The sequence below is a fragment of the Carlito syrichta genome, unplaced genomic scaffold, assembly GCF_000164805.1.
Source record: "Carlito syrichta isolate Samal-C Ts95f unplaced genomic scaffold, Tarsius_syrichta-2.0.1 Scaffold316362, whole genome shotgun sequence".
Taxonomy (NCBI): domain Eukaryota; kingdom Metazoa; phylum Chordata; class Mammalia; order Primates; family Tarsiidae; genus Carlito; species Carlito syrichta.
In genome coordinates, this window is record NW_007260458.1 from 2137575 (window position 1) to 2152485 (window position 14911).

The following is a 14911-nucleotide window of genomic DNA, read 5'->3' on the forward strand; positions in this document are numbered from 1 at the left end:
AACGATGCACATTTGTATACCTAATCCTTAACTGTACCCCACAATTTTATAATAAAAAATGTTTAAAAAAAAAAAAAGTGATCAAACTATGCCAAATATTTATTGCAAATACTTTTAAATTTACATTTATGCAATAATTATGTTTCCATGTAGCTTCATGTATTCATATGGCTTTGTACATCTTAATAAAGACTGGTTTTGAAGATATTTTATTTCAAAAGTATCGTAATCAGATGTGATTTGACGCCTTTTAACCTGTCTTCCTTTCTATGATGATCACTAACATGTATTGAGTATTAACCACGTGCCAGGTAGGCTTCTAAGTGTTTTATACCATTATTTATTTTTTCTGCAAAAATTTTTTTAATGGATTACATATATATTTCACTTAAAAAAAAAAAACCCAAGTGAATGTTGCTAATAATACTGTAACTTTTGGTAAAAGAATGTAACTCCTAGTGGACTGTTCTTGTTTGTATCATATGGGGATGGTATCATCCTTATTATGATTAAAGGCCACATTTAGTGGTTCAAGTTTAGGAATTCAATTCAGATGTTAATTTTAACAATATCTAGAGAAGGGGAGACCTGATAGCAATAATAGAGTTCTTGAGAACTGATAGTTATATAGCAATGGGTTGGTGTGTTTGCTGATACTACTTTTTAAAATGCAAACATCTCTTTATCATTATAGAACTAATTAGCCAAATTGACTAAATAATGAGTACTTAACATAAAATACAAGGACTCTCTGATTTTTGGGGGTAAAAAGTCAAACAAATTGGTATTTTGGTCATTCTTTATACTTTTAAAATATCAGTTATATTCCTGACTACTTAGTTTTGTTTATTGTTTACTTTTTTGTATTAAAATAGAATTTACACTTCATACAAACACACACACACACACACACACACACACACACACACACACACACACGAAGATTCCTTACATCCTTCTTCCAATTTAAACTTTCCTAGGTAATTACATTTTGGCCTGTATCCTTCTTGACCTTTTTTTTCTCTAAACAGACAGGTGTGTGCAGGTGAGGGGGTGTGTGTGTGTGTGCCTGTGTGCGTGCACGTTGTTTTGTTAAACAAAATGGGGTTATATAAAGCTTTTTTGTTTACTCAGTAGAATGCCATGGATTTGTTTCATGTCAAAATCTAATTCATTTCAGAGTGGCATAGTATTCCAGAATATGGATGTATTATAATTTGTCTATAAATAAATAACCAGTATTTTATCAGTTTTTCACTATTTTAAATAAAATTTCAGTACCTTCTGCATATATCATTGATAACTTGTGCTAGTGTTTTAGTAGGTTAGATTTTTAAATTTGGAATTGCCGATTTAAAGAATATGCACATTTGCTGTGTTAATAGTTTTGCCAAACTGCCTTTAAAGAAGCTCATGTCAATTTATGTTGCCACAGAAGTGTCTGTTTCCTCACATTCCTATTGACACTGGATATCATTAATCTTTTTTAAATGTTAGCTAATCTGATCAGTAAATCCATTTAGTTGCCTCTTTTTACTGATCTATAAGTATACTTCATATACTGTGGATTTTAACCTCTGATTTATTATGTAATTTATTTTGTCTCATTGAATGTCTTTTGTTGTCTAATTTTATTTATGGCATATTTTCCATTGAGAAAATTTTAATTTTTATGTAGTTAAAATGAAGTTAATCTATATTTTACTGTATGGCTTCTGCTTTATTCCAATGTCTTTTCTTTTTCAATTTTGACTAATTCCCTTCTTCTTCAAGATCATCCCCAGCAGTGTATAAACATGTATACTAGTTCTCACCAGTGAAAATAAAGAAAAATCTCTCTTGACTACGTGTCTCTCAACATCCACTTATTTCTCCAAAGTGTCTGTACTCATCGTCTCTTGCTTGTCTTTACCCATTCTCTCTTGAACCTACTTCAAGCTAGTTTTCTCTCCTAAAAAGTTTTCTAAAATAGTCTTAGGGTCACCAAACACTTTCATTTTTTGAAACCAGAGGTTATGTCTTCATCTTACTTAACCTATCAGTGGCATTTGCCACGGTTAATCACTTTATCTTTCTTAAGACATCCTCTTCATCATAAGGTCTTTGGAATGCCACTCTTATTTTTTCTTGAGTCTCCCTGTCCACACTTACTGGTTTCTTTTTTTGGTTCCTCCTCAGAATGTTGAAGTGTCTTTCTTTGATCCACAATAATTATCTAGGCAATTCCTGTGCTTTTATGGCTTTCGGTATGATCTACATGCCTGTGATAGCCAAATTATCATGTCCATTATGGAGTCTCGCTATCTCAGACTTCCAGATCTAGCTGCCCTTTCTATATGTCCTTTAGGTGTTCATTAGGCACCTTAAATGTAACATCTAAGTTTTTTTGGTTTTTTTTTTTTGAGTTAGAGTCTCACTCTGTCGTCCAGACTGGAGTGCAGTGGCCGCTCCCGGCCACCGCAGCCTCGACCTGCTGGGCTCTGGCGATCCTTCTGCCTCAGCCTTCCAAGTAGCTGGAACTACAGGAGCTCGCTACCACACCCGGCTAATTTTTTGATTTATTGTAGAGATGAGGTCTCACCAAGTTGCCCAAGCGGGTCTCGAACATGCGGGCTCAAGGCAATTCACTCACCTCAGCCTCCCAAGGCGTGGGATTACAGGCTGAGTCACCGAGCCCGGCTAACATCTAAGTTTAAACACTTAATTCACATTCACTAAACTTGCTTCTTCTGTTGTCTCCATCTCAATCAGTGTTACCTCTTGTCTTCCAAGTCTAAAACTTCCCTAACGCCAAAACATTGGAGTCAAAAGCTCCAACTCCATCATTTTTTGTTTCTCAACTCTACACATTTGCAAATTCTGTCAGATCTATTTTCCAAATACAGACAGAATAGCACCATTTCCCATCAATCTACAGCTGCTACCCTGGTCCAAGTCACCGTCATCTCTCCTATGAATGCAAGTAGCTCCAGATTGACTTCAGTCCCCTTTCCAACTGCCATTTAGTCATTTCTTTTTGTTACTGGACAGTGTTCCTAGTATGGCGGTACCACTAGGTTGTTTAGTCATTTACCAATTGAAGGATTTCTGGATTGTTTACAGTTTTAGTTATCATGAATCAGCTTCTGTAAACATTTGTGTGCAGGCTTTTGTGTAAACTGAATCTCCATTTCTTTCATATCTTTTCTTCTTTTTAGAGATCTATTTTGCTGTTCTTCAGATTGGGTCTTCTTTTTTTTATTAATCAATATTTTTTATTATGGTTTTGTGGGGTACAGTTAAGGGTTAGGTGTACAATTACATTTCATTCAGGCACCCTGTTGATAAGAGTTGTTTCCCCATCCCCAGACAGATATTTGCTACTGTCATTCCCATCTGCCTCCCCGCCCCATAGTTTCCCAGTACCATCAGTCATTTTCTTATAGTATTACATTGGATGTTCAAGGTCCATTATATGAGTGAGAACATGTGATACTTGGATCTTTGTTTCTGTGAGAGGTCACTCAGTATTATAGACTCTAGTTCCATCCAGGTTGCTGCGAAATTCACGATTTTGTTCTTTTTTATGGCTGTGTAGTATTCCATCGTGTATATGTACCACATTTTAAAAATCCAGTCCTCTTTTGATGGGCAACATGGTTGTTTCCAGGTTCTTGCTATTGTGAACAACGCTGCGATAAACATACGTGTGCAGGTATCTTTTTTATAGAGTGATTTGAGGTCTTCAGGGTATATTCCCAGTAGGGGGATTGTGGGGTCATATGGAAGGTCGATTTTTAGAGCTTTTAGGAATCGCCACACTGCTTTCCACAGAGGTTGCACTAGTTTACACTCCCACCAACAGTGTAGAAGTGTTCCCTTTTTCACCACACCCTCTCCAGCAGCTGTTATTTTTTGACTTGTTGATAATTGCCATTCTGACTGGAGTTAGGTGGTATCTCAGTGTGGTTTTGATTTGCATCTCCCTGATGATTAGTGAGGTTGAGCATTTCTTCATGTGTTTGTTGACTGCGCGGATGTCTTCTTTTGTGAAGTGTCTGTTCATATCTTTTGCCCATTTTATAATGGGGTTGTTTGTTTTTTTCTTTTCAGCACGTTTGAGTTCCTTGTCGATCCAAGATGTTAATCCTTTGTCAGACCCAGAGTTGGCAAATACTTTTTCCAAGTCTGTAGGCTGTCTCCCTGCTCTCTTGATTGTTTCTTTGGCTTTGCAGAAGCTTGTCAGTTTAATAAGGTCCCACTTGTCTATCATCTCTCTTATGACCTGTGGGTTTTGGGTTTTGTTCAGGAATTGGATGCCAGTTCCGATTTCCATGAGGGTATTTCCTTCCTTTTCTAAGGTTCTTATGGTTTGAGGTTTTACATTTAGGTCTCTGATCCATTTGGAGTTAACCTTTGTGCATGGGGATAGATAGGGATCCTGTTTCAATCTTCTGCATGTGGTCAGCCAGTTTTCCCAGCACCATTTACTGAATAGCTTCTCCTCTCCCCAGTGGTAGGTGGTGGGGGCTTTGTCAAAGATGAGTTGGTTGAGAAATTGAGGTTTTGCTTCTGGAATCTCAATTCTATTCCATTGATCTATATGCCTGTTCCTGTACCAATACCAAGCTGTTTTGATGATTGTAGCTTTATAGTAAAGTTTGAAGTCTGGTAATGTGATACCACCTGGTTTGTTTTTTTTTTTTTTGCTGAGGATTGTTCTGGCTATTCTTGGATGTTTGTGTTTCCATATGAATTCCTGTGTTGTTTTTTCTAAGTCTGAGAAGACTGTTGTTGGTAATTTAATGGGTATTGCATTGAATTTGTAGATTGCCTTAGGTAAGATGGACATCTTCACAATGTTGATTCTTCCAATCCATGAGCATGGGATATTTTTCTACTTGTTTGTGTCATCTTTGATTTCTTTGAGCAGTGTTTTGTAATTTTCATTGTAAAGGTCTTTCACGTCTCTGGTTAGGAAGATGCCAAGGAATTTCATTTTTTTGTGGCTATTTTGAATGGAATTGCCAATTCCCCTGAAAACTGGAACTAGACAAGGATGCCCACTCTCACCCCTCCTGTTCAACATAGTATTGGAAGTCCTTGCTAGAGCAATCAGAGAAGAGGAGGCAATCAGAGGTATCCAAATAGGAAAAGAGGAAGTCAAGTTATCTCTCTTTGCAGATGATATGATTGTGTACCTTGAAAACCCAAGAGAATCTGTCAAAAGCCTCCTTACATTGATAAAGGCCTTTGGCAAAGTCTCAGGATACAAAATAAATGTACAAAAGACAATCACATTTCTCTACACCAATAATAAACAAACAGAAACCCAAATAGATTGGGTCTTCTTATGACAAAATCTCTTAGTTTTCCTTCATCTGGGAATGTCTTGATTTACCCTTCATAACAGAGGGATATTTTTGCTGGGCATGGGATCTAGGTGGACAGCTTTTTTTCTTTAATTGCATGAAAAATATTGCACCACTTCTTTTTGACTTCCATGGTTTCTTCTGTGAAGTTCACTGTCATTCTAATTTTTTTCCGAAAGCTTAAGGTGCCTGATTTTCTCTGTCTACTTTAAATATTTTTTTCTTTGCTTTTACCTTTCAGAAGATGAATTATGATATGGATTAGTATGGATTAAGAAAGTTTTTTTTTCTTTTGAGAAGTGTCTATTCATATCTTTTGCCCACTTTGTAATGGAGCTGTTTGTTTTTTTTTCTTTTCAGCATGTTTGCGTTCCTTGTAGATCCTTGATATTAGGCCCTTGTCAGACATGGAGTTGGCAAATATTTTTTCCCAGTCTGTGGGCTGTCTTCCTGCTCTCTTGATGGTTTTGCAGAAGCTTGTCAGTTTAATGAGGTCCCACTTGTCCATCTTATCTCTTATGGTATGGGCACTTCAGGGAGCAGCCAACAGATACATGAAAAAATGTTCAACTTCACTAGTCGTCAAGGAGATGCAAATTAAAACTACATTGAGATACCACCTAACTCCAGTCAGAATGGCCATCATCAATAACTCAAAAAATAACAGATGCTGGAGAGGATGTGGTGAAAAGGGAACACTTCTACACTGTTGGTGGGAGTATAAACTAGTACAGCCTTTGTGGAAATCAGTGTGGTGATTCTTAAAAATTCTAAAAATTGACCTTCCATTTGACCCTGCAATTGCCCTACTGAGAATATACCCGGAACTCAAATCACTCTATAAAAAAGATACCTGCACATATATGTTTTTTGCAGCATTGTTCACAATAGCAAGAACATGGAAACAACCATGCTGCCCATCAAAAGAGGACTGGATTAAAAAAAAGTGATACATATACACAATGGAATATTACGCACCCATAAAGAAAAAATCATGAACTTCGCAACAACCTGGATGGGATTAGAGTTTATAATACTGAGTGAACTCTGACAGAAACAAAGAGCTGAGTATCACATGTTCTCACTCATAAATGGACCTTGAAAAATTACTGTAATACTATAAGAAAAAGATTGACTGTAGTGAGAAACTGTGGTGGTGGGGTGGTGGGGAGGTGGGATTGACAGTAGTCGCTATCTCCTGGATAAGGGGGGGTACACCTCATCAACAAGGGTACCTGCACAATGAATATTTGTGTACCTAACCCTGAATTGTACTCCCCAATTTTCAGCCATTATTTCTTTAATCACCTTTTTTTCTTCCCTATCTTCTTTCTCCTCTCTTATAAACTCTAGTGATATAAATGTTATATCTTTTTTTATAGTCTCACAGCTCTCTAAGACTGTTCACTTTTTTTCCCTAATCCATCTCACCTTTATTGGTCAGACTGGATAATTCTTCAAATCTTCCAATTAACGGATTCTTTTCACGGTCAGTTCTATTCTACTGTTTAACTTATCCATTGAGCTTTTTATTTAAGTTATTGAATTTTTCAATTCTAAAAATTTTATCTAGTTCTAGTAAATTTTCTAGTTCCTTTCTTGTGTTCTATTTTTCTTTTATCTAAGTGTGTTCATAACTGTGTTTATAAATGCTGCCTTAAAATCTTTGTCAGGTAATTTTAAGCTCTTTATCATCTTGATGTTGATATATATTGATTGCCTTTTTCCAATTAGTTTTGAGATCTTTTTGGTTCTTGGTGTGATGAATGATTTTTAATTGAAACCTAGACATTTTTATATCATATTCTGTGATTTGAATCTCATTTAAACCTCCAGTTTCACCTTTCTCTGACACTGCTCTGGAAGGGGAAGGAGGGTACCATCTTGCTACTTCCAGGTAGAGGTAGAAATCCAGATTCCCCACTAGGTCTTCTGTTGACAATTGATGGGCAAACATCTTTTATTTCTGGGGGGGGGGGTGTGGTGGTTTCAGTTCCTTGTAAGGTCTTTGCTGGCACTGTGGTGGGGGTTGTTTCATTACTGCTGGATGATGGTGAAACTACTGACTTTCTGCTAGGCTTCCTTTGATACCATTCCAATGGGGAAAGGGCAGTATGCTTCATTACTTACAGGTGGAGATGGATGTCCAGGCTCCTCCTTATATGTTCTCTTCTAATGATATTAGGGGACCTCATTATTGCCTGGCAGGGCTAAAAGTCTTTACTCTTGGCTTGGTCTTCACTGACATCACTCTAGTGTTGGGGGCCTCATTTCTGCCTGAAGAGAGTGGAAATCCAGCTTCCCTACTTAGCTTTTGCTGGCATGGTTGAGGATGGGGTCACAGTTTTTTCTGTGATCTTTGACTGCAACAGAAAGATTGTTATCTGAAAGTTTCTTTCTAGGCTGCCCTTTCCCTTGTTCTTTGGTTAGAGAGAGCAGATTTAGAGTTTTTTTGACTGCATTCAATAGGTTTTCCAGGTTGTGGGCTTCTTCACTTCCAAGTCTAGAATATGATGCAAAATGAAAACACAGGGAATTCACCACCATACTCTTCCTTGGGGTCTGATTTTCTTTCCTTTCTCTATCTTTCAGATTCTTCTTATGTTTGTTTTATGTATAATGTCTAGTTGTATTTAGTGGGAGGAATAGAAAAGGTACATCTATTCCATCTTTCTGTATATAGAGGTCACCTTAATCATGTTTCCAATGTGCCCTTTTGGCTTTTCTCTCTGCAGGTACCTGGAACTGGAAAGCAGTGGTCATCGGAATGAAATCAGATTGCATTACCGCTCAGGCAGTCACCGCCCTCACACAGAAGTGTTTCCTTACATTTTGGCTGATGACAAGTGGCACAAACTCTCCTTAGCCATCAGTGCCTCCCATTTGATTTTACACATCGACTGCAATAAGTGAGTGAAATATTCTCATTTCAGGAAACAGTAGACTCTAAGAAATGACTATCTACTCATGTTCCTTCTTTGATATTTCTTTTTTTGCAGAATTTATGAAAGGGTGGTGGAAAAACCCTCCACAGATTTGCCTGTAGGAACAACACTTTGGCTAGGACAGAGAAATAATGCACATGGATATTTTAAGGTATATTTTGGTTAAAGTCTGAGAATAAACTGTAAATGTAAATGCTTTTTAGTGAGTCTGGAAAAGTAAATTTTGCTTCTTATGGTGTGGAACAAAACAGTTTGATTTGCAGTTTTTATTTGTGTCTATTTCTGTTTTTTTCTTACACTAATATTTTATTTAGCCAGCAAACATTACTTTCTCTTCTTATTTCAATGAGTTTGATCTTTAGGCATTACAGAGATGATCACAAGGCTGCAATCAGGGCAATTAATGTGTCATTCTTGAAGTTCATTTTCAAAGTAATAAAAATGTAAAATGTTAACATACAAATAAACTCTCCACCACTGAAATATAACCTTTGGTGATGTTTTTACAGGAATGTTAATAGCATATTGGAAGTTTTTGGTATTTATTATTCATGGTCTCCTTGTACTCCAGAAAGTGAGAAAGGAATACTTATATGTGTATAAATCTGTCAAAATAAAAAGCAGTCATAATTTATATATTTTCCTTTAGTGTACACTTAGGGGCAACACTCCATAGAATTTCATCATTGGAGAGGATCTAAAAGACAACCTATTTAACTTTCCATATTTTAAAGACGAAGAAATAAAGTCCAGACAATTACTTGTCGCAAGTTTGTAGTGTAATTATTTTCCCCAGTGACTATGACAGTGCCTGCAATGCAGATGTGGCTCAACGAATGATTCTTATATCAAGGAATGATAGGTGATAAGTTCAACTTGTGGATTTCAAGGTACAGCAGGTACTAGTAAATTTGTTTTCCAAGCAAAGTTTGTAATCCTAGAAAGATGTTTTAAAATGATTTAAACATGCTCTGTTACTTGGAAACCAGATGCTTGAAATGTATTATTCCATGTAACCTTAGCCTTGTTAAGGGTCCCTTTAAATATATTATTTCATAGAATTCTAGCATTGGTGCAAGATATTTTTTCCTCTTTCACATATGCATAAGCTACTCAGAGAGGTTAAGTAACTTGCTCAGAGCCAGTCTGCCTAGTATGTGACACAAATGGAGAATTGATTCCATGCTTGCAAATCCTAAAAATCAGTAGCTGTTTTCACGCAAAGGATGGCAGATGTGTGCTGTGTCATGCATCTTCTCTATTTAATCATGGCAATCTTTCCCGTGGAGCCTGAATGTGGTCTCAGAATCCTCACACATCAATTATGTGTACCATTCTAGGGATTGTTATCTTTATTGTAGTCTATGAATGGAATCCACTAGAGTTGCACAGTGCACAAAGTATATAATTGTACCTGGTGGATTTGTTTTCATGTTGCTGCTTCTAAGTGATAGGAATTTGTACACATCTTTTCTTATCAATCCAGGCCCAGGCAAATAACAGATCCAGTAATTGTCATATAAAATATTAAAATATTTATCATTCACAATGATTTTTGCTGTTAATCAAATTAGACATGTAGAAGATATACAGACCAGTATTTGACTGGTAAGTCTTTATAAGTATGTTCAAAATTGTTTTGATATCATGTTGGTACTGTTAACCCTGTCATTAGACATTTTGTTTGTATTTGTCAAAGGGAGAAGGTGAAATATGAGTAAAGAAAATTATATAAATTCATGAAGGGAGTGGGGGGAAGTGGCAGATAAAAGGGACAGCTGAATGTGTCTGATGAAATCATTTCTGAGCTACCACTGACCTTTGCTTTAAGAGCCCAGCAAGTTGGAAGCTGATTATACCTTAATGACTAAGGATGCATGTAAATTTTGCCTATAAACATACGATCAAGGCTTTTATGTAAAACGGACCATTTCCAGCTGGCGTTAATAAACATTTCATACTAAACTTTCTGTACTCATAAGGATTCATCACTGAAGTCTTACTGCAGCTGTTTAACAAATCTATTGTCCTTTTTGAATTGAGAAATTGGTTTTAAAAGACCTAACTGATAAATGAGAAATGCTCAAATGAGCATGCTTTCATGACTCAGTTTTTCTATCCTTTTCAATGATTACAGTTAATTTAAAATTGGTATTAGTTTCGGTGTTGCTGAAACCAGATGTGATTTTCAGGTTGATTTTTAAAGGTCATTTTTGAGCCCTATTTCAGTGGCTAACTAAAAAATACCTTCTCAAAACAACACTACTGTTGGCTCTTAATTATATCTTGACATTTAATCTTAAGACTTTAAAAAATATTATCAATAAGAGAGTACATGGGTAATCATCTATTATGTCTGATGGATTTCTTTCCCTTTGGTATGAAGTGAAAGTAATGCATTAAAAAAGGCTCTTCACTCAGGGATTTTGGTGAATCCATTCTGTAATGTTTTCCTTCATGAACTTGAGTATTGAGCATAATTTGGGTAAATGAAAGTAATATGTCTTTTTCTTTTATTTTTCACACACAGGGCATAATGCAAGATGTGCAATTACTTGTCATGCCCCAAGGATTTATTGCTCAGTGCCCAGATCTTAATCGCAGTAAGTCTATTAGATCTTGCACTGTGGAGTTTTTGTATATTAGTTGTCGGCATAGATTTAACCAGATTGAACCCTTATAAATACAACTTGACCAATGTAGTGTTTGTAATTCCAGCCTGCCCAACTTGCAATGACTTCCATGGACTTGTGCAGAAAATCATGGAGCTGCAGGATATTCTAGCCAAAACATCAGCCAAGGTAAAATTTACTCAGAAATACAGTGAGGAAGCTCAAAAATCCTTGATGCTCCCTATAGTTCCTTTTATAGTCATATATTTTCACCTTTGTATCTTATACTGTTTGCTAGAACTGAATCTAATCCCTCCTTAAGGAAAGGACTTATAAATATTAAAACCCTAGCCATCTGTACAAGGAATTATTCAATAAATCAGGAATGAGGCAGATTACCTTGTTTATACACTGCTTACCACAGCAAGATATATTGTTTAGTTTTAATAATAATTTTTTTTTAGTTCTTCTTTACATGCAAGGAGGCGGGAGGACAATGTAATTAATACGAACACTAAAAGTGAGTCAAGGAAACAGCCACACAAATGCCTTCTACTAGTATGTTGCTATTGTAGGATTATTTACAAATGTCTTAAGCACATTTCTGGTTTATCTACAATTTCATCACATATATGATTTTGCATAGTAGTTATGGATTACATGATGGATGTGTTGTATGGTATATGATTTGTTTCTTATATAATGCAAATTCTGATTTTTATTTTTTCAGGTGAGTAAACATATTAATGAAATTAAACATTTTTAAAAATGGAAAATGCTTCTCAGCATTGTGAGTGATGCTATTTTGAATTAGCCTTCTAATTGTGTCTTATACATTATTGTTATTTTTTTGTTTCTTAGGCAGGGAGCAAATTTACCACAGAAAGAAGAGAGGGAAAAAACTAGTTTCTTAAAAAAAAATTAAATGCTTAAATCTGTTTATGACAAGAGGTTGATGGGCACAGCCATCATTACTGCTACAGACAAACAAAAATTAGATGTCTGCTGGAGTGGTTTGCATGTCTGTGTTGCTGGAATGGTGAACAATGTAAATCCCTTCCTTTGTGCCACAGCTGTCTCGGGCTGAACAGCGAATGAATAGATTGGATCAATGCTATTGTGAAAGGACGTGCACCATGAAGGGAACCACCTACCGAGAATTTGAGTCCTGGACAGACGGCTGTAAGAACTGCACATGCCTGGTACGGCTTCCATTTGAGTTCAGACTAAGGGAACTCAGATGCCCCTGCTCTTTAAAAATTTATTAAAACAATGTAATCATGAAAATTTCAAGACCCATTTCCTCAAGACACAACACTAAAGTGCTAGCAAACCTGGTCACATCTGAAGAGCTGTGTTGCATTATTAAAAACACTTTCTAGCTTATAAAGATGATTATGGTTTAGCAATGCTATAAAGTTTAAGTTTATTGTTACACACATGAAGTTTGCAACTAAAATTAGGTTAGTAAGGTGACTCCCAAAGAATTCTATCCTGATATCCTTAATATTTCCAGAGATTTATTTCCCTCGTGTTTTTATTAATGCATTTTAATGAAGCTAAATTATATAAAGCATTAAATATTGTGTCAAGATTGAGCAAATAAATAAATAATTGAGTTTAAGTAAATGAGACAATCTTTAATAGTTTACTACCACAGTGGAATATAATTTATAGTTTAAATAAATACATTTTTTCTAATTGTTCACAAATAAAGTAATATTAATTTACTAATAAAGTAATAAATAATACTTTGGTGTATTATTATTTTAAGAATATATGTTCATTTTCAAAGAAAATTTAAAACAAGTTTAGTTTTGAACGTTTAAATTCCATATGAAATCATCTGTTAGAGCTGGTTTTCTGGAAAGAAGTCAGAGATCTATGTGAATTAGCCTTTTAAAAAAATTTCCCAAATTTATCCAGTTTATTCAAAAGTAGACTATCATGTACATAAAAAGATAAAACGTGTTCAGAAATAACTCTGTGTGTGTGTATGTGTGTGTGTGTATGTGTGTGTGTGCGTGTGTGTGTGTGTGTGTGTGTTACGATTTTTATTCAGGAACATAACATGTTTCTACCAAAATTATGGCACTTTACAAATACAGTAAAGTCCTTCGAAACGTATTAAATGGGGGGCCAAAAATTGAATTGAGTAAAAAATAGAATGTGGTATAGTGAGATCAATAAAATGACTATGAAAGCCTGAGCTGCTAGCCACCTGGGAGCAATAAACGACCCTTGGTCATCAAACTCGTGGTGGTCCTGTCTCCAGTTTGGCGCCTCCTTGTGGTGATTTTAAGCATCGCCTTCCCTCCTGTGATGGCCTGCTGGAGCTTAAATATCCATGGGAGATTCTGAGCCTTGAGACTGGGACTTTCAGGATGGCAGCTGCTACTCAGAAATCTGGCTTATTGATGCTCATTTTGTGAAAAACCTGGGGATGATTGGGTTCCAGGCTTTTCCTCAGCCGGCTATTTCCCTGTCAAATTGTACCCTTCACTCCACCTATATCCTTCCCCATGTCTCAGCAGAAGAGGAATACTCAAGCTTAGTTAGGATCAGTTGCTGGATGGAGTTGGGAGCTAACCACCGACAATGTTATAACCCAACTTTATTACCATGGGTCTCTGTATGATGGCTTTTACATGACATTTTATATGACAAGTTTAAAATTTAAGGAATGGATTAAAAAATCCTTGAAGACTACTAAACTCCAACTTGGAAATTCTTTAAATATTGTTTTCTTTTCAGAACGGAACCATCCAGTGTGAAATTCTGATCTGCCCAGTTCCTGACTGCCCACTTAAGTCGGCTCTTGCGTACGTGGACGGCAAGTGCTGTAAGGAATGCAAATGTGAGTTTAACTTTTATGATGAATACTTTCTTTGGCAAAAATAAGCTTTGTATTAATAAATATTCACTCATCATTGGTTTATTCTGGGTAAGCTAAACAGCTTTCAGAAATAATGGAAATAGGAGGAATTCTTTCTTGGTTTTGGTTGTTTACTTTTGTTCCATTTTAAAATGCTTTTCCTCTATTCTAAGCAGGACTGGTTTTTTTTTTTTTTGGAGGAATCTATTCTGTATAGTGACAGTGGTAGGAAAGATGTGTAAGAAATTTACTAGACGGCATTTCTCTCACTGTACTATTTAATATATGCCCTTCCCAGATAGGTCAAGAGTTGTCCCCACAGCCACACTGATCAAGGAAACCCATGAAATAAGTGGTCTTCAACTGGAGATGATAGGCTGCTCTGTGAGCCCATGCAGCAGAAGTCTACATTATTAAAGGATCATCCAGTGTAGATAGGGGCCACGGCCTTAATTTAGCAAAAAGTCTCACACCACTGTGCAAGGAAGCTTTTCTGCTTTTTGACAGCCATTATACAACAGTTCACTTCTGATGTCAGAAAATACTCTTTGAATCATCTGTAGCTATCCTCAAATGGGTTCTAGATCATTCATTAAGGAACAGAAATCATCTCACCTGTGTTACTTATACTTTTAAAGACTTCACTTAGATCCTTGTTAAAAGGAACATTTAAAATATTAAGCTGTTTTTGCACAAGGGGTAGTAACATACATGAACACTGAGTTGTTACAAAGTTTATGGAGTATATAGCTGTGTAAGCAAAGTGTGTTCATATGTGACTAAAGAAGTCAGAGGGGAGGTGAGGCAGGGAGAGAGAGAGAGAAAGAGAAAGACAAGAGGGAGAGGGAGGGAGAGAGCAGGCAGAGTTGGGGGTGGGGAGTGAGAATGGGGAGAGGAATTATTTATTTATGTATTTATTTTTAATATCAATATTTTTTATTATGATGTTGTGGGGTACAGTTAAGGGTTAGGTATACAATTACATTTCATTTAGGCACCTTGTTGATAAGGGGTGTTTCCTCAACCTCAGACAGATATTTGCTACTGTTAATCCCATCTCCCTCCCCGCCCCATAGTTTCCCAGTACCGTCAGTCATTTTCTTATAATATTACATTGGATGTTCAAGG

The 14911-nt window shown here is 36.2% G+C and overlaps 1 protein-coding gene across 4 annotated transcripts in view; it reads left to right on the plus strand.

Annotated features, from left to right (window-relative positions):
* NELL2 (neural EGFL like 2) overlaps nucleotides 1–14911 on the plus strand; it is a 207744-nt gene that overhangs the window by 78540 nt on the left and 114293 nt on the right. For all 4 annotated transcript variants that reach the window (XM_021707056.1, XM_021707055.1, XM_021707057.1 and 1 more), the window contains 6 exons: nucleotides 8087–8260; nucleotides 8351–8447; nucleotides 10827–10899; nucleotides 11015–11097; nucleotides 11982–12110; nucleotides 13663–13765. In XM_021707056.1, the coding sequence (XP_021562731.1) occupies nucleotides 8087–8260; nucleotides 8351–8447; nucleotides 10827–10899; nucleotides 11015–11097; nucleotides 11982–12110; nucleotides 13663–13765 (659 nt within the window). The remainder of the gene's footprint in view (nucleotides 1–8086; nucleotides 8261–8350; nucleotides 8448–10826; nucleotides 10900–11014; nucleotides 11098–11981; nucleotides 12111–13662; nucleotides 13766–14911) is intronic.